The 19935-nt window shown below is 43.3% G+C and overlaps 1 protein-coding gene across 1 annotated transcript; it reads right to left on the reverse strand.

Moving 5' to 3' along the window:
- Positions 1–1219: 1219 nt before the first annotated feature.
- On the reverse strand, positions 1220–19900 carry ZNF180 (zinc finger protein 180). The gene is made up of 5 exons (XM_026013929.2): positions 19637–19900; positions 16673–16762; positions 10767–10841; positions 6615–6741; positions 1220–5538 (listed from the first exon to the last, which is right to left on the reverse strand). Exons 2-5 carry the CDS (start codon positions 16721–16723, stop codon positions 3800–3802), a joined length of 1992 nt encoding a protein of 663 aa, XP_025869714.2. The 5' UTR covers positions 16724–16762; positions 19637–19900; the 3' UTR covers positions 1220–3799.
- Between the last annotated feature and the right edge of the window lie 35 nt (positions 19901–19935).

Below are 19935 nucleotides of genomic sequence, written 5' to 3' on the forward strand. Positions count from 1 at the left end.
ATGATGACAAATTCTCTATTTAATTAGTATAAGTAGAAGGTCAAGCCCACCTAACACCACAGAGTCCAGAGAACACAAAGGCTAGTGGCCCCTGGCTTCTCAAACTACCGCACAGCTCAGGTGCAGGCACAGCTTAGGATTGACAAGACCTAGGCACTTGTCTCAGACTTGGAATCAGAAGAAATCAATGTAGAAATATATTAAGAAAATTAATTAAGAAACTTTGGGAACATTAAGGAACTCTCATAGGCTCCACAGCATAATTCTGGCAATCATTCCTGTCTATAAATCTCTGAACATGATCTTACCACTTCTTGCCAATTCTTGGACCCACCTAATGTCCTTTCAATAAACTCCTTTTTCTGAACCAATTGGCTAGAGTTGGCTCATGTGCTTCCCAAGTAAGAACCCAGGCTGCTACAATTTGTAAAGAGTAATGAGCTATTTACCGATGTGATCCACTGAGTCTTCTACAGTGAAACAGCCCAGGTGCAACCTGTCAACAAACTGGAAAAAATACTGATTTTTCAAGATAAAGTTCCAAAGGCATAGGTAATTTAACAGGTCTAGTCAAGTATGTTAAGTAAGACATACAGAATAGATGCTATTGATGGAATGCAAAATCCAAATGAAATTTTTAAATACAAAGGTGTATCTGATAACAGTATTTAAAAATCTGGATCTCCCCTCTTCCAGATGAAATATCTCAAAAAACAAAAAACAACAACAACAAAAAAAAACAAAACAGAAAACAAAAAACACATTTATCTTTTCAAGCCTAGCAGTAAGCTGAAACATCAAACCACAAAACGAGGTGAGAAGAGTGCAAAGGCAGTAAAGGCTGAGTGGGAGTGTGGGAGGAATGCATAAAACTATAGTTAACACTGCTATATGATATATTTGAAAGTTGCTAGAGAGTATCTTGAGTTCTCAGCAGCAGGGAAAAGAAAAATCCATGGTCCATATCTATATGAGATGATGAATGTTAACTAATTGTGATAATCCCTTCAAAAAGTATGTAAATCAAGTCATGCCATGTACCCTAAACTTACACAGTGCTGTAGGTCAACTATACCTCAACAACACTGGGAAAAATGAAAAATTGGTTCTAGGAGAGTATTTCCTAACATCTAAATAGTTAAAAACATTTTGGTCACTTTTCATTTATTTCTAATTTTACTGGAGTATGGTGAAAGAAATTTAGCTTGTAAAATCTCTATAAATTCTTCTATGGCAAAGTACAGCTTTATTTTTGTGAATTTTACAGATAATTTTAATGCAAGGGACATATGTCATTACACACACACATATATATGTATACTGTATATGCCATATGCCATACATATGTCACTAAAATCAAGCTACTGATTCCCCTTTTTAACCTTAAATTTTAGGTTCAAAAGTTTAATTATATATTTTTGGCATGCTGTCATATGCCTTAAACTTATTATTGATACATGAATTTTTGATTGACTAACTATAAATCAAAAGAATTTTTTCCTACAAGGGAAATTATTGAGCCAATGATATAAATTACCATTTATTTATAAATCGAATCTATCTTATTTCAATACACTTGGCAATCCTAAATCCCCACTTAGAAACTGATATTATACTTATGATTTAGTGCACACAGATCACTCATATTCAAGGTGGCCAGAAACACATACACATGTATATAGACACACACTTAAAAATTTCTGCAATTTAAAAATTTCATACTTTCAATGAAACATTTTCAACGTCTACTTAAGTGATTGCTTTGTAATAAACCACTTCCCAAATCTGAAATGTTTAGAGCCCTCATTCTTAGCCCATTTGGCTTTATGCTCATTTGTACAATCATGGCTTCTTGCCTTTGAAGTAAGATTCAACATGCCCAATGAAACATCCTAGCGTTGGCACTGGTTTTATCTATAATTTTGGGGGAAAGAAGCCTCGTCAGATCCCATTGCTAAATAAGAACTTTTCACCATTTTATGTCTTCTCCAAAAGGCTGTTCCTCTATCTGTCCATTCCCCGACTGATTGAAGATCTTCCAGGGTGTGTGTAGAGCCAGTTTTCAGCCATCAACAACTGTTCCCCAGAAATTCAATCACTGCCATGTGTGCTGTACTCTGGCCTAATCCTCAGAGATGGCTCCACTTACAGTCATCTCATGGGGACAGAATTTTACTAAGGGAAACTCCTATCAGATGTCACTTTCAGTTTCTCTTTTTTCCTCCAGAGAATTCATCCCTATTCTCTGGTCTCCCATTTCAACTCTCAACTTACTTTTTACTAACTCTCTAGGATCAGAGGTTTCAGGCCCATGATAATCCACAGGATTAGAATTTATGATTTAGGGGCAAAGGCTGAAAAGACATATAACCCACATCTTAGAAACCAACAAATAGCTACAAATCTTACCTAAAATTATTCTTGCAAGCTTAATTTAGGTGATGAGCACTTAGCCATGACAGTGCCCTCCCACTCAGAAGACTTTCACTTAGGAAACATATTCCAGAGGAGGTTAAAAAAAAGAGACAAAATTACATGGGGGTTGGGGTCCCTTAAAAATAGAGCTCCTTGGGATGCCTGGGTGGCTTAGTGATTGCGCATCTGCCTTCGGCTCAGGGCATGATCCTGAAGTTCTGGGATCGAGTCCTCCATCAGGCTCCCTGCATGGAGCCTGCTTCTCCCTCTGCCTATGTCTCTGCCTCTCTATCTCTCATGAATAAATAATTAAAATCTTTTAAAAAAATAGAGCTCCTTTATACTGCTTTGGAAATATAAAAACATGCCCACTACACAGCCTGCATATTTTTAATTGCTCATATAGAATCCCTTCTGGCCTAAATTTCCAGTTCCCCATACCCAGGGAAATATTTTTTAATGAGGAAGATCCTTGGGAATCCAAGTCCTAAGGAGTGATCTGCTCAAACTAATCCAAATAGAAATCCCAGAACTCTGAGCAATCTCTATCTAGTCACCTAGTCTTTCTAAATGGTCAAAGATGAGAATCTTTGGCTTACTCTGTTTTTGACTCATTTTTACTCTCCATATTACTACAGTAAAACATTCCAAAAGAGAAGAAAATCAGGCATAAACTTAAAAATCAAATAGGTACACCCAGAAACTATTCTGGATTTCAATTTCAATTCTGATCCACAAACAAATATTACAATGGTTCTAGAAATTAATGTTCTATCCTCTTGGCCTGCATTTTTTTTTTCACTTTATATCATGGCCATTTTTCCAATCTTTATGAAATCTTCACATATAATAGAAAGTGCTGAATAAAATAGATAACAAACTACCTGTCAGGGAAATCGTGTCATAAAATGATACTGAAATACTGTTTTCCAGCCTAGACTCTAATAACTAGCAATTTTCCAATTTTCTCAACATGCCCACCAGCATTTGCATTCTCATTTACTCTTTATTGTTGAAGAAATCTACCTCACTTTCAATTGCTCCATAGTGAGTTGCCCATTTAATGGTAATTTTCTCAGATTCAGGTCAGAGTGCTTTCTGCAAGGAAAAGTGCCAATATTTATTACTTATGTGGCAATGTGTCATAACAGCCAAGTTTGATTTTTTAATACAAAATTGCTAAGCAAAAATATGTGCTTCATTGTTTTTCTTCTCCGGAACAAACTTCCAGATACACAACAAAAGGTTGATATTTGAAAGAAAACAGGAAGGAAGGGAGGGAGGGAGGGAGGGAGGGAGGGAGGGAGGAAAGAAAAGAAAAGAAATGCAAGGAAAAGGAAAAGGAAAGAAAAAAGAAATATACTCTGGCTGAAAGATTTCCAAACTAGTTACATTCATCGGGTTTCTCCTCAGTATGAGTTGCCTGATGCCTAATAAGTTTAGAACTATTAATGAAAGCTTTCCCACATTGATTACATGTAAAGGGCTTTTCTCCAGTATGAGTTCTTTGATGTACAATAAGTCGAGCACTCAAGCTGAATGTTTTTCCACACTGATTACATTCATAGGGTTTCTCTCCAGTATGAGTTCTTTGATGTTGAGTAAGGCATGAACTCTGCCTGAAGGACTTCCCACACTGATTGCACTCATAGGGCTTTTCCCCAGTATGAGTTCTCTGATGTACAACAAGAACATAACTCTGGCTAAAGGACTTCCCACACTGATTACATTCGTAAGGTTTTTCTCCAGTATGAGTTCTCTGATGCATAACAAGGTGAGAACTGCGATTGAAAGACTTTCCACACTCGTTACATTCATAGGGTTTTTCTCCAGTATGAGTTCTTTGATGTGCAACAAGCTGAGAGCTCCAGCTGAAGGATTTTCCACACTGATTACATTCAAAGGGTTTTTCTCCTGTGTGAGTTCTCTGATGGGCAACAAGTTTGTAACTTTGACTAAAGGACTTTCCACATTGATTGCACTCATAAGGTTTCTCTCCAGTATGAATTCTTTGATGTGCAATAAGTTTATAACTCTGGATAAATGATTTCCCACACTGATTGCACTCATAGGGCTTCTCTCCAGTGTGAGTTCTTTGATGTGCAATAAGTTTGTAGCTTTGCCTGAATGACTTTCCACATTGATTGCATTCATAGGGCTTCTCTCCAGTATGAGTTCTCTGATGCACAACAAGAACATAGCTCTGGCTAAAAGATTTCCCACACTGATTACATCTGTAAGGTTTCTCTCCAGTGTGAGTTCTCTGGTGAGAAACAAGGTGAGAGCTCCGGCTAAAGGATTTCCCACATTCATTACATTCATAAGGTTTCTCCCCTGTATGAGTTCTCTGATGCGCAACAAGATGAGAGCTCCAGCTGAAGGATTTCCCACACTGATTACATTCAAAGGGTTTCTCTTCAGAATGGTTTCTCATGTTTTGAGCAAGCGATGAACTCTGGGAGGTTTTACTACAGTCATATTGACTCTCTTCAACAGGTATTCTCTCTTGTTCCTTATGGGATATACTGTGGTTCAAAACTTGCCCACATTCCTTAAAATCTAAGGATGTTCCTCTTGCATGTATTTTCTGATGTGTATTTAGAGGTACATCATGATTAAAAGATTGAATGTCACTAAATCCATAGGATTTATCTTCTGTTTGAGTTCTTGTAAACTGAATAAGGTGAAAGTTCTGGGGAAGATTTCCACATTCATTATTCTCACAGAGTTCCTTACTGTCATCAATCATCTCATGACTGTTTACAATAGAATTATAATGCAACTTTTTAACATGTGAGGCATGTTTATGAAAATGGTTTCTTATGGGTACCATCTGGGGTGAAAGAAGACTGGAACTCAGACCACTCTCCTCTTCAAGTTCATCACTTTTATAGACTCTCTCATAAGTAATAGCTTTCCTGTGAGTAAATGCCATTTCCTTCAAAAGTGTCTCTTGTTTTTCCTGTTGCTTTTCCAACTGGTCCCTACAATCCTGAACTTGACATGAAGATAACCAAGGATCATCTCTTGTCAATCTTTCTAACTTCACTCCATGGGATGGTTCATCATTAAAAATGTTCTGTTTTGATGTTGATGCTCTTCTTCCAAGTGAGGTTGTCAAATCTAGAAGAAAACAAAATAAAACATCCTAGCCAAAAAATGCTGAAGTTGGAATACTGGGAAAAAAAAGCTGACAAGCAAATATCCAAAATGTATATGGATTCATTTTCAGCTGTGGACCTATAACCTGGATTAAGAAAACAGAAGGGTGGGATGAAGCAGTAAGCAGAGAACTATCACAGCCCAACAGTACAATGATATTAAAATTCACAGTTTCTGAATAAAAAGACTTTAGATACTAAATATCTCCATATTCCAAAATAAGATCACCCATGAACAATCTACAGAATAACAAAAATAATTTTGCAAATCTTAGCCAAAAAAAGAGTCCTTTCTACCCTGTTTAGTGCTAGACACATCTTCACTGAACTAGAGAACAGCATCTACATTTCTAGGAATTCCTGGCATGAAACCTGCTAGCATAGCTGTGTCAGAAAGACATGGGCAAACTACCTTGTGAACCAAGAAAAACAAAGAGGGCGCTGGTATCTCAGGTTTCCTAAATGCCTTAGGGGCTATTATGGCCCAATAGATTCCCAAGGTTCCAAGTGAGAGAGAATGGAGATGAGCTCAGAAACAGAAGCCTATGTGGTTACGAGGTCAAGCAACAGAGAGTATCCCTGGAAAAGGCAGCAATGTATACAGTCCACTAGGAGTGGGAGATGGAGAAATATGTAGCATGGCCTATGGGGCTTTTTGAAATTAATCTTCAATATCTGTAATGATTCCTAAGTGTCTGTTTCTCACCTGGATATGTATGTTGGGAAATGTTTATATTCACCCCCTTGCTCCCATAGGAGATTGGACCAACATAGGACTTAGGGTGTCTGCGCTGGGGACAAAAGAAACTCACTGCAGAATTTGGTCCCAGCCTTTGGTTTTTAGTAACTATGAAGACTGCACAAGCTCAAACCAAGAAGCTGTACCTTTGCTATCCTACAAGTTAAAAATGCAATCTTCATTGGGGAATGAAAAGCACAAATGCACTCTGTGTGTGGTCAAAACTCATTCTGACTTTTGAACTTCATAGCTCTTAATCAACTGGATCATTTCAATATACAAACTTCATTAATTCTTACCCCAAGAGACCAGGTCCCTGTGGTTCTCTAGGATCACATCTCTGTCCAGGATCCTCTGAGCAGGGTTCAAAGTGCCTTCTTCCTTTTGAGTGAAGTCCACAGTCACAATTTTGAAGTTCACTCCTTCCTAAAACAGAACACACATTCCTGCTCAGCTGGACATCATTTTCTTCCAATGTTCACAAAGGAGGAAAAGTTTGACAAACAGAAGCAAGAACATTTGATGGCCTAGAAATTGTCCTGAGACTGTCCAAAGGATTATAGTCAAGGTGTACATGTGCCTTTTATGTAAGCCCCTTTGGGTTTTGGATACTGGACCTGTTTATACAAGCCCAAAAAGGAATACCAGATCAGAACAGATATAAATTATTTTCTCTCTTGTTCACCTTGAAAAAAATGCTTCTTCTAATTATGCACTGGTGAATATAAAATTCCCCCTTAGGAATTCCCTCCAAATTCCCAAGAAGCTAACAAAACTGGGTCAGTATACTTTTTCTGTCAAAGGTCAGAGAGTCTACATTTCAGGCTTTGCAAGTCACATGGTCTCTATTACAACCACTCAGCTCTCCTGCAGCAAGAAAGCAGGCACAGAAATTTAAACACATGGGTGTGGCTTATTATGATAAAGTTTTATTTACAAAAGCAGGTGGTGAGTCAGAACTGGCCCACAGGCTTTACTTTATTGATGCTTGAAATAGAAGATAAAATGTAGACCTTGATGAAAGGCAGTATATATAGGTTAGGAGCACTGGATTTGGAAAAGAGATGGGAAAAAAAAAAAAAAGAAAGAAAAGAGATGGGTTTCCCCATCTATTAAAAGCAAAGGTCTGAATTTTAAAAATAGATATCTAATCTGACCATCAATCTTCTAAGAGTAGTTTATCCCATTCTATTTATTAGGCTGAATCATACTCAACTCATCGGATTGTTCAGTGAATTCACTGTATGATATATGAAAAGCTATTAGCAGTTTACTAAACAAGAAGACAAAAGCTGGCAAATGGGCTAGATGGGTGATGGGTATCAAGGAGGGCGCTTGTTATGATGAGCACTGGGTGTCGTATGTAAGTGATGAATCCCTGAATTCTACTCCAGAAACCAATATCACACTGTATATTAATTATCTACAATTTAAGTTAAAAAGAAACATTTTAAGATTAGATTTGAGAACTCTGAAAAATTAAGTGACTGCCAATGTAACCTATATCTTTAACTCTCAGCCTTGAGATGACAGTTGTGTGTTGTCCACACTCAGAGCTGCCCTGTAGAGCCTTTAGGGGACACACTGTCATTATTGTCATGTAGAAGGGGGTCTTGGAATGCCTCCTCTAAGCAAGACAGAACTCATTTCCAAGACTACTGGACAGGAATTTTGATCCACTAAAGGGCTAACGGTGATTTGTCCTTATCCAAAGGCAGCAAAGGCCAGAGAAGTGGAATGCCACTTGCCACGAAAGACTTTTTAAGCACAGTCCTGAGCTGTGCTTCATGAACAGGATAAAGTCCCTGAATCCCACATAACTCCATGCAAAATGCTGCTGTTCTAGCATTTTTCTAAGTTGGGGCCTATATGTTTCACTAAAACCTCAAAAGTTTTCATGATTAGCCCCAAACAAGATTCAGAAATATCATTTGCACATTGCCACCTATGTTTGAACATGGATCTATAGGTATTTTCTCAAGCACCAGTTCATATTTCCTTTTAATAAACACTCCCCTACTTCTATAATGACAAAATCCTATAGCTTCAACATCATCACCAAATATTCCCTCTATATCCCTGTGTTAATGGAAACCTACATTTCCCCCAAAACCCTCTCCTCTGCAGGCTCTGCAGACTCATCATTGCTTGGCATCAAAAGGGGAGGGTGTGTGTCTTCCCAGTTACATTGAAAGTCACTCCATTTACCTTACTTCTTGGATTTTTGTCCTACCAACTACTTGAACACCAACCCCCATTTGCTGAAAATGTATAATACCTTGGAGTTATCCTCTACTTCAACAACTTGTATTATCTCATCTTGTACTGTCTCTAACATTGATCTGTAGAGTGCTGATAATAAATAATATAAAACTAATTGACTTTTTAAAATATATATATTTATTTTATGGGGGAAAGAAAGAGGGAAAGATAATTTTTTAAAAGATTTTATTTATCTATTCATGAGACACACAGAGAGAGGTAGAGACACAAGCAGAGGGAGAAGCAGGCTCCCTGTGGGGAGCCAGAAAAGGGATTTGATCCCAGGACCCTGAGATCACGATCTGAGCCAAAGGTGACACTGAACCACTGAGCCACCCAGGTGCCCCAGGGAGAGAGAATTTTAAGCAGACTCCATACTGAGCACAGAACCCAATGCAGGGCTCGATCTCACGGCCCTGAAATCAGGACCTGAGCCAAAGTCAAGAGTCAGATGCTTGACTGCCCCACCCAGGCACCCCTAAAACTAACTGGCCTTAATGAGGCACTTCCTGTGTGGTATCAGGCTGTGAGCTAAGCATGTTACATAAATCATTCATCTAATTCTCGCAAGGCCCCTGTGCAAAAATACTAGTAGCAGCACCTTTTTTCCAGATGAAGAGCTCGAAGGATAGAAAAATTAAAACGTATGTCTGAAGTCAGCAGCTGGGACATGGCCTCAACTTGTGTAACATGTTCTCAGTCATCAACGCCTAGTACTAGCCCAACTCCCAGCACGCCACTCTTAGGGTGAGACCTCAGACCTTGAAATAGCTAAAAAGTACTCTATGTCTCAAGTCACACAGACAGAATTCTCTGATTATATCAGATTGCTCTCCCTTATTCTTCTCATTCTTTGATGGTTTGGGGCCAGTACTCGATTCAAGTATCTACTATTACCATCCACTGGTCTATATTCTTTGCCTTCCCATTTAATGCTCCTTTCATCTTCTCCATTTAATTATTTAGTTTAGAGTCCATAGATCATTCATTTTAATTTTTCTGATATATTAAAAAATTGTCTTTTTTTTAAAGATTTGTTGTTTTTTTTTTTTAATAGAATTTTTTTTTAAATTTTTTATTTATTTATGATAGTCACAGAGAGAGAGAGAGAGGCAGAGACACAGGCGGAGGGAGAAGCAGGCTCCATGAACCGGGAGCCTGATGTGGGATTCAATCCCGGGTCTCCAGGATCGCGCCCTGGGCCAAAGGCAGGCGCCAAACCGCTGCGCCACCCAGGGATCCCTAAAGATTTGTTTATTTACTCATTCATGAGAGACACAGAGAAAGAGAGGCAGAGACACAGGCAGAGGGAGAAGCAGGCTCCCTTCAGGGAACCCGAAGCGGGACTTGATCCTGGGACCCCAGGATCATGACCTGAGCCAAAGCTGACCCAACCGCTGACGCCCAACCGCTGACCACCCAGGTGTCCCATATTCAAAAATTGTCTTTTAATTAGTACCTCACCCTATGGGGCTTTCAATGAATGTACCTAACTTCAAGAGCAAATCTCAATGTCAATATATGATCTACAGAATGTAGTTTCCAGAATGCCACTGGGAAAGAAAACTCACAAAAGCAGCTGGATGGAGTATTATTAGGGGTCACTATCTTGGACTGATCCTTTCAGACTGACCGCAACCCTGTTAATAACTCCTGAAGCTGCTTGTCTCTCATAATCCAATATTACTGTTTCAGCCTTCTCCACTCAAGTGGAGAAGTACCTCTCCATTCCAATTCCCACCCTCATGCCCAATCAATAACAACCTGACTGCTCATAGAGATTTCCAAGACTTTGAAGAATTCCCTCACCCCCATTCTTCCTGTACGGGTCCTCCCTCCTCTGCAGAGCCAACATGTTCACATGAATGAATTCCTATGGTACTAAGCAAAGACTCTGCTTTGAAGTTTTAACTCCTCTCTCTCCTTTTTCTCCACTTACTTCTTCATGCAACCACTGAAAGAGAGTCAGATCTTTTCAATTCTTTAAAGGGAAAAAACAAAAAACCCTCGATCTCAAACTCCCTTGCAGCTATCATTGTCTTGGATCTTTGAGATGATAACTAAGTTTTTGTAAAAGTCATCCATGTGTACTTCTGTTTCCTCACTTTTTGCTCACCTCCCAGCTCAGTAACCTGGTCCCTGCTGCTGACTAGCCATGCACATTTCTCAACGTAGAGAGGCCAACTCACCTGGGATGGAATGGCCAGTGACCCGGCATCTTCTCTTTCAACCTTGATAATAATCTCCTGAGGAAGGAGAGAGTCCTGAGAAAGCAAAACAGATGAGTAAAAGGAAAATAACCAGGAAGCTAAGTCATGAATCACAACTTATACTGTAAGTAGGGCTAGGATTTGAAAAACCACCTATTTGAACACATCTCACCTACAAAACTTTTGTTCCTCCCCATTGGTAAGTTCAAGCTTACCATGTAGAGAGACAGGGGACATCTAGAGGAGCAACGAGGCACCGGACATGGGCACTGTGGCTCTTCCAGGTGACCCTGGCCCAGCCACCTGCAAAATGGAAGTGAGTGACCCCAGACACTATGTGGGAGAGAAGAACTGTACCATCATGTTGTCGGAATTCCTGGATCACAGAATTACAAGCAAATAACACAGAATACAGCACGACTCAAGAATCATCAAGAAAGAGGTCCAAAAATTAACTTCACAAAATGTTTGGCAAAAAGCACCACACACAACACAGGCACCACCCTCAGTAAGAATCTATAGAGTTAAGATTTGTTCTAAATCAGCAAAAGAAAGGTACCTTTAATAGTACAAGGCACAAAGGAAAATGCACATGCAACTCAATAGGAAGAAATAAAAATGGCCAGCGCATACATCAAAAAATGCTCACCTCTTTAAATCAGTGATATCAAGTCTTTGTTTCTCTAACTACTTATCCATATATATTAGAGGCTATAAATTCATGCTGATGCCTCCAATTGCAATTCAATAACACACCTTATTCTAGCCTTACTGCTTTCCATTTCATACCATATCTGGCTCAACATTTTATATATATATATATAATACATTACATATATACATATATATATATATATATGTATATATGTAATATACATCTGGCTCTTTATATCTATTTATTTGCTCAGACTGCTCTATGTAACCAAAATCCCAACCTTGTGTACTGTTTCTTCTGCCTGTTGCTAAGGACTCCCACTCTGGTGGCCCACAGTGGGGTTTACACTGCTACAGTCTTCCTATAGCACTGCGCCCACAGGCCCCAGCTCCCTCTCCCTCTCTTCTTCCCTCCCGAGTGCTGGAGCTGCCTTGGTGTAAAGGAGAAAGCTCAGTTGCTAAGCTGCCTATATTACTGCCCATCACAAAAACAGCAGGATGGTTAAACCACCTTACAGTGACCCCATGGGCTTTACTAAAGAGCTCCAGGTGCCAAAGAACAAGAACAAAGAAACCACACTCACAGAGCCAAAATAGCAACATCAAAATGTTAGAACTGATGGTCCAGGGGAGCCACGAGTTTTGACTCACGTAGCATGGAAACCTGGTTACAGAAAAATCATGCTCTTGACATGTGCCAATGCCAAACTAGTCTTCCCTTGCTACAAAACTGGTTGACATTCAATTCTAATGATGTAAGGGCTAGAAGTTAACCATCCTATAATATATATAAACAAAAGCCCAAGGAAATTAGAGTTTCTCAAAAAAGGGAAACTTACAAACACTAGATTGTGTTTTAAATGATTGCACTCTTTGTTTTGTTGTTTTGTTTTATTTTGAAACAGCTGAGATCAGTTAAGAAATGATGCCAAGAACTGAAAAAAGTTAATGTTTCTAACACAGCAGGTACTTGGTAGGAACAAAACTCCAACATGTTTCTTGTTTGCCACAACTGTTGGGACGATCTTACTCAGGGAATACGGGTGCCCCTTCCCTTTAATCAAGACTGTGTCCAGCACCTTTTGGGTTAAAGTTTTCAGAAGGAAAACAAAAAGGAGACCAGTCTGCTCAGAGTCAACTCCAAGTCCATCTCCTTCCTCACCCCCAAGCAAGCAGCTGAAGCTATCACTGTCTCCTGCTTTCACTCCTCACACCTCTGGGTTTTGTTTTTTTTTTTTAAGATTTTATTTATTTATTCATGAGAGACACAGAAGGAGAGAGAGGCAGAGACACAGGCAGAGGGAGAAGCAGGCTCCATGCAGGAAGCCCGACGTGGGACTCGATCCCGGGTCTCCAGGATCACACCCTGGGCCAAAGGCGGCGCTAAACCACTGAGCCACCCGGGCTGCCCACACCTCTGGTTTTTTAGCTGCTTCCACAACAGTGGGCTCCGGAAGAGCTGGACACTTGTCTCTTGCTCAGCACAGCTTCACTGTGCTTAAATCAGCACTCACACAGATTGGGCACTTCGTACACTCGTGCTGCTAGTAAACCCCCACTGAGACAAGGGACATGGAATGTGGTCCCAGGAGGCACCAAATCCCTGAGCTCCCAGCGGCTCTGCTTGTTAGAACTGACGGGTACTCCTGTTTCTCAAAATGCAAAGCACTAGCCTTCAGAATCTGCTCCTGACCAACTCAAAAGCCATCTTGTCACAAAGTGTATGAACACACACACACACACACATACACACCCCTACACCCACTCACTCTTTCTCACCACTCTGGATTACTATTTTAGGAATAGCTCCTGTATTTATATCGTAGCTCCTGCAGCTTCTTCCAGATGTTGTCACCAACCATCGGCCAGGTATGTTTCATCAGACACAGAGTATTCAACAGAGAACGTCTCATACAATTATCTAAACTTTTTTAAAAAAGATTTTATTTATTTATTCATGAGAGACACACAGAGAGAAGCAGAGACATAGGCAGAGGGAGAAGCAGGCTCCATGCAGGGAACCTGATGCAGGACTCGATCCCAGGACTCCAGGATCACACCCTGGGCCAAAGGCAGGCGCTAAACCACTGAGCCACCCAGGGATCCCCCAATTATCTAAACTTAAAAAAATATATATTTACTTATTTATCTGAGAGAGATAACACAATCAGGGGGAGGGGCAAAGGGAGAGGGCAAGAGAGAATCCACTCAGCCCAGAGCCCAACATGGGGCTCAATCCCAGGACTCAGAGATCACAATTTGAGCAGAAGTCAAGAATCAGACACTAAACCAATTGGGACCCTCCAGGTGCCCAATTATACAAACTTTTCTGAAGACACGAGTGATAGGTCTCTCTCCCCACCACAGAGACTATGGTAATAACATTTTGTAAACTCGTTTAAGTTCACGGAGTTCACCAGAGATGGTCCAAGTGTTGACTGCCAGATGCAAATTCTGCTCCTTTCTTCTGGCCCACTGCTCAAAGTCTCATCATTCAGGCCACCTCTTCCAGGAAGCCTTCTCTGGTAGCACAACATCTCATCTCTTCTTCCCTTAGGATTTCTTAGCTGTTTTTATCAGATATTTACTATAATAGTAAAATCACTCTCCCTGCATTATTGCTTCCATCTCTACACCTCTCCCCTGGGTCCTGAGTTCGGTGCTGTGAAGAATTGTGTATTTTTCATCTTTGTATTCGCAGTATTGATGGACATAACTTGAGCTATCTGAATTTGACAGGTTTAGACATATGTGCATGGTTTGGGGCATATGAGTGGTATTAAAAAAGCCTTTTATTTTTTTCACTATTAACTTATTTACTTTACAACTTTACTGAGGTACACTTGATAAAAACTGTATTTAAGGCGAATGATGTGATGTTTTCTATGTATGTGGACACTGTGAAACAAGTACCACAATCAAGTTAATTAACATGTCCAGCATCGGCAGGGGGTTGGGGTGACTGGGGTGAGGGGCACTGAGGGGGGCACTTGGCGGGATAAGCACTGGGTGTTATGCTATATGTTGGCAAACTGAACTCCAATAAAAAAAATTAAAAAAAAAAAACATGTCCAGCATCTCACAGTTATGATTTTTTCCATACGATGAAAACACTGAAGATCAACTCTGCATGTTGAGACCAACAGGAGACAGGTGAGGCTCTATCACGCCCTTGGCAGGGTTTTGGTCTCAAGCCCTGAAGGCAGGCAGGGCCTTCCCTGGTCCGGCTACTCCCAATGTGTAAATCACTGAAATCTCTCAGTTGATGGCCAACAGCCTGGCTCACTAGACTCATATCCCTCATTTAGCGCCAAGACTTGGGCTCCCTCGATTTCCCTCCCTGCCAGGGCTTTAACTGATACCCATCAGGCCCAAACAAAGCACTTATGCATCTTCTGATAATGACTAAAATTTAGTAGAGGACATTCAGAGTTCAGAAGTGTGCTGGCCAGCTTTCAAGAGGGCCAATGACCTCTCAACGTCCTGAAACTCACACTCTATGTAGTCACTGCCCACATGGTATCAAGATGGGTCTGTGTGACTAACAGATTACAGAAGAAATGACGCTGAAGTGCCTGATAGCTCCATTGGTTAAGCATCTGCCTTTGGCTCAGGTCCTGATCTCAGGGTCCTGGGATCAAGTCTCTCATTAGGCTCCCTGCTCAGTGGGGAGTCTGCTTCTCCCTCTGCCCTTCCCCTGCTCATGCTCTGTCTCTCTCATATAAATAAATCTTAAAAAAAAGAAAAAAAAAAAAGGAAAAGGAAAAGAAAAGAAAAAAGGGATGCCTGGGTGGCTCAGTGGTTGAGCATCTGCCTTCGACTCAGGGCATGACCCCAGGGTCCTGGGATCAAGTCCTGAATTGGGCTCCCTGCATGGAGCCTGCTTCTCCCTCTGCCTCTGTCTGCCTCTCTTTCTCTCTCTGTCTCTCATGAATAAATAAAATATTGAAAGAAAGAAAGAAAGAAAGAAAAAGAAAGAAAGAAGAAAAGAAAAGGAAAGGAAAAGGAAGAGGAAAAGGAAAAGGAAAGAAAAAAAAGAAAAGAAAAGAAAAGAAAAGAAAAGAAAAGAAAAGAACAAGTGATGCTGTGTCACTTCTGAGATCAGATAAAAGATACTGTGGCTTCCGCCTTGGCTGTGTACAGTTAAGCTCTCTCTCTCTTTCTCAGGTCCTTTGCTCCAGGAGAAGCCGGCTGCTGTGCTGTGTACGTCGCTGGAGAGAGGTCTATGTAGTGTGGAACTGAGGCCTCTCATCAGCCACATGAGTGAGCTGGCAAAGGAGTCCTCCTACCCAGTCAAGCCTTCTGAAGAGAGCAGCCCAGGCCAACAATTTACTGCAACCTTATCAGAGATGCTGAGCACCAAAAACATCCAGATAAGCTGCTCCCAGGTTCCTGACCCTGAGAAACTGTGCGATCATAAAAGCTGGTTGTTTTAAGCTGCTATGTTTTGGGGTGTGAAGCTACATATGACTACTACAAGAAGGAAGAGGTTTCTGCTTTTCCCATGTATCCTTGAAACATACAAGAAGCGCATTTCTGTCTGTGAGAACTCGGGTCATCTTTCTCCCCAGCACCTCACACAGGGCCTAACACTGGTTAGGCAATCAATAAATATGTGATGAAAGTAATAATTATAATGAACAGGTTGCTAGTTCAGTTGTGTAACAGAAAAAAATAGCAAAAGGGCTATTCCTCCCCCCTGCCCCTTCCCCAGCTCACACATGCTCCTCTCTCCCTAAGTAAATAAATCCTTAAAAAAAAAACAAAAACAAACAAACAAAAAAAAACATTTCTAAACACTATTTACTTAATATAGATCGTATGTATCTTTGTACACTGGGAAATATGCATTATCACATCCATGGCCACAGCATATTCCATTTCATGGTCTTCGCATGACTCTTTAACACTCCTCTTGCATGGCACATTCTCAGATATTTTTTCCAATTACTCATTTCCAAGCAAAACGGGGAGTTATTGGCCACAAGGGAATCAGTACGCTAGGGACCTTTGATACAGCCAAATTCCTCCAGGAAATAATTATCTGGGTTAAAATGGTGAGGAAATGCAGGGAGCCTCCTAAAATGTATAGCGTAAAAAGTCAGGAGAGCCCAAAAGCCCCCAAAACACTGCAAAGAGAGCCAGGACAGCACCCAAGCCTAAAGCGCGGGTTGTGGGGTATGGGTGGGAGCCAGCTCTGGGTCTCCTAGAGGAAGGGAAGCTCTGCTCACCTGTGCACAGGTCTTCATGGGCTCTGGGGGCTTCTCATCCCTCTCTTCCATGCTCTCCTCCAGGCACAGGCAGGGGGCTGAGATCCCGAGCTGCAATCGTAAAAGCCCTGAGTGGAGCATCCTCACATAGGTCCGTGGCAGCCTCCCCACCCTCCAACCGCATTAGTTTCTACTTCTAGGATAGTCCTCATGGCAAGAGTGCCTCTAAATGTTTCTGCCTGAAAAGCTGTGCATGCACCTAGAGTCCCTCAATCCCTTGCCCAGACCAAGACTCTGCAGCTCCAACCTGGTGCCTCTACTATCACAGGCCTCTGGATCCCCTAACCGTAAGTCATGCCCAAACACAGCCTTCTGCCAGCCACCAAAATCTGCAATACACACCCATCCCTCCCTGCCCCACTGCGTTCTGGGATCCTCACAAATGCCCAGCACATTGAGGACCACCTAGTGTGCACTCCTCCTGTGCCATGATGTCAATCTGCAGCCCTAAACCAGCACCTCTTCCTAGGGCAAGGGGCAGGGCTTTGGAGACTGATGACCCAGAATCATACTCCCTGACTGAATGTGTAAGGTTCCTGACACAGCCCCAGCCCTCCCAGGATCCTACCCCTCCATTAACCTGGCTTGACCCTCCAGCAACCTGTGATGAATTGTTCCCTCTTCCTACTCAAACAGCCAAGCATACGCACATAGCTCGGGTGCACCTAGGGCTTCGTGCCTCCGCCATTCTGGGGTCCACTGGCCCTTACCAGAGCAGCACCAGCCTGATTCCCAGCCACAAACGCTCCTGATCCTCAGGCCTGAATCAGCAACAGAGGCAGCATGGGCCTGGGAGCTTCCTGACCAACAGCAGCACAAGCCACCCCCTCCGAGGCCCAGAATGTGGACCTCAGCTGTCTTTGCACCAACTTGATATTCCTGGGTCTGAGACTAGAACAGCCCCTCAGCAAATCCCAGCCCACACACCATCTTACCAACCCTACTCCATCTCTCCCTCTTACCCACACCTCTGCAACCCCACTGGATTCCCAAACACTATAGTGTGGTTTCACAATGCAGCTGTTTCCTGAACTTGCACACACCATTTCCTCCATCAACATCCACTGGTCCCTACTTGAGCCCCACCTGCCCAGATTCCTGTCAAATGTCTTTCTGGGCACCTGCAGCTGAGGCAGATCCTGTCTTCCCAGCAACCTGGGTACCACAGGCTGTGATTAGTGCACCATCTGCCCAAAGACCTCAGCACCCTCTAATTCCCACCTCTAGCCTATTTCCTGTCCAAATACCTATATGTTTGTACAAGGGGTCATGAAGCAGCCCAGAACCTGCAGGTGCTCCCTCCACTCACCTGGGCATCCCCAGGCAGAACCAGGGTCCTAGGACTACCCGTGCCTCCCCATTCTGCCCAAATACCAGGCGTTCCAAGACCAGAACCTGCAGCTCCAGCAGCGATTGCACCGGGGCACCCACCTAGGTTCCCTCCTCCTGCTGGCACACCCTGGCACATGCAGAGCAGGCTCACACCCGCAACCTGCATCCAGGACCTGGGCCTTCCACCAGCCCGAGAGTACTGTGCAGTCCCTGCTTCTGAGATGAGAAGCTGCATCTCCCACTCTGCACCTCAATACCTGGGATACCTCAAATACCCACAAGCCTCTGAGGCCTCTAGGGTCACCTGTCCCACTGCCTGCTCACACACCAGGATATCAGAACACCCAAATAGTAGCTTGAGCAAAGAACTCCAGAGCAGCTCCCATGGCAACCAGGTCCTTTTGCTTCCTCCAGTCCAAATGTGAGCCCCTAGATGCCACAGAGTACAGCCCTCTCTAGGTCCAAATCTGCAGCCCATACTCTGTCTCTCTACCAACCTGGGCATTCTCATGCCTGCAACCAGAGTGGCCCCTAAGCAAAGGTTCTGGGAATGCCAATATTATAACCATGCTGGCAGCACCCTGCTTCCTTACCAAACAGCTGTCAATATCATGCAGCTGCTGCAGCTCTGTGCTTCTTCGATGCCAATTCTACACCTCCAACCCAAAGTCCGCACCAAACTTGAATGCCCCAGGACCCTGCACTATCCTACCTGGGTCCCAGGATTACCAGTCCACATTTCTGCTTCCCGTTCAAACACCCCCAGCACGTGCAGGGAGCACTCTGCCTAGACCCTGTCTCCAGCCCTGGTCCCTCCTTCAACCGAGGAGTCTGCAGCCATCAGTGATTCTCAGATAGTTCGTTCAAGTAGCACCACTTCTTCTGGAGCAAGAATCTGCAACTCAAACCTGGTCTCTCCACTACCCAGGGCGCCCCCGGGGCCCCAAGACAATCCCCAGAATCTCACCTCCCACCTCATGTTTCCTACTCACACGCTTGCTCAAAATACAGGGACAGTGGGACGTCTGGGTGGCCCAGTGGTTGAGCATCTGAGCATTTGGCTCAGGTCATGATCTCGGGGTCCTGGGATCAAGTCCCGAATCTGGCTCCCCACAGGAGGCCTGCTTCTCCCTCTGCCTATGGCTCTGCCTCTCTGTGTGTCTCTCGTGAATAAGTAAATAAAATCTCAAAAAAAAAAAAAAAAAATGCAGGGACAATAGCAGAGCCCCTCTCCTCCTGATCTGCTTTTGAGTACTCTATCATCCCGGGATTCGGTCCTCGGATCCTGCACTAAACCGCCCTGGCATCGCAGGAAGGGAAGGCGGGGTTCTCAGGATGTCCCCACATCTCTGCATGTGGCCTGTCTTCAACCTGGGCATTCTCAGGTCTGGGACAAGAGCACCACCCGATCAACCACTCGCACACGCCCTCAGTCCCGAATCCCCAGCTGCACCACTATCTCCACCTACTTCGTGGACCCGAGGCCGAAGCGCCGATCGCGCAGGTCCGCCGTCGCCCATTCACACTCCGAACCCCGGGTTCCCGCCTGCACCCTGCGCATGCGCGCACAGCGCCGCCCCGCCCCTCACCCACCTGGGCGTCCACGGGCTCGCGGCCCAGGCCGGGCCTGTCCCAGCTTCGGTGACCGGCACGGCTCTGCGGCAGGACGAGGTCGGGTTAAGCAGCGCCTTGAGCCGTTTCTGCACACGACAGACTCGGGGGACGTTAGTTCGGACCCCTGCTCTAGTCGGCATCCACAGGGCCGCTCGGCTGACGTCCGAGCCCAGGTGCGCGGCGACAGCAGGAACCGGCGCGCGGGACAATGGCTGCGTTTCTGGCCGAACCCGGAAGTGCGTTTGGGCTGGGCAAGCTGGGACTACAATTCCCAGAAG

Source organism: Vulpes vulpes, chromosome 1, assembly GCF_048418805.1.
Source record: "Vulpes vulpes isolate BD-2025 chromosome 1, VulVul3, whole genome shotgun sequence".
Taxonomy (NCBI): domain Eukaryota; kingdom Metazoa; phylum Chordata; class Mammalia; order Carnivora; family Canidae; genus Vulpes; species Vulpes vulpes.

Coding starts and splice junctions, on each gene's coding strand:
- ZNF180 (XM_026013929.2), bottom strand. CDS start 16,723: ATGGAAGAGAGGGATGAGAAGCCCCCAGAGCCCATGAAGACCTGTGCA. Junction 6,742..10,766: donor CACTGGCCATTCCATCCCAG/GTGAGTTGGCCT, acceptor GTTCTGTTTTAG/GAAGGAGTGAACTTCAAAAT. Junction 5,539..6,614: donor CAGGGACCTGGTCTCTTGGG/GTAAGAATTAAT, acceptor GTTTTCTTCTAG/ATTTGACAACCTCACTTGGA.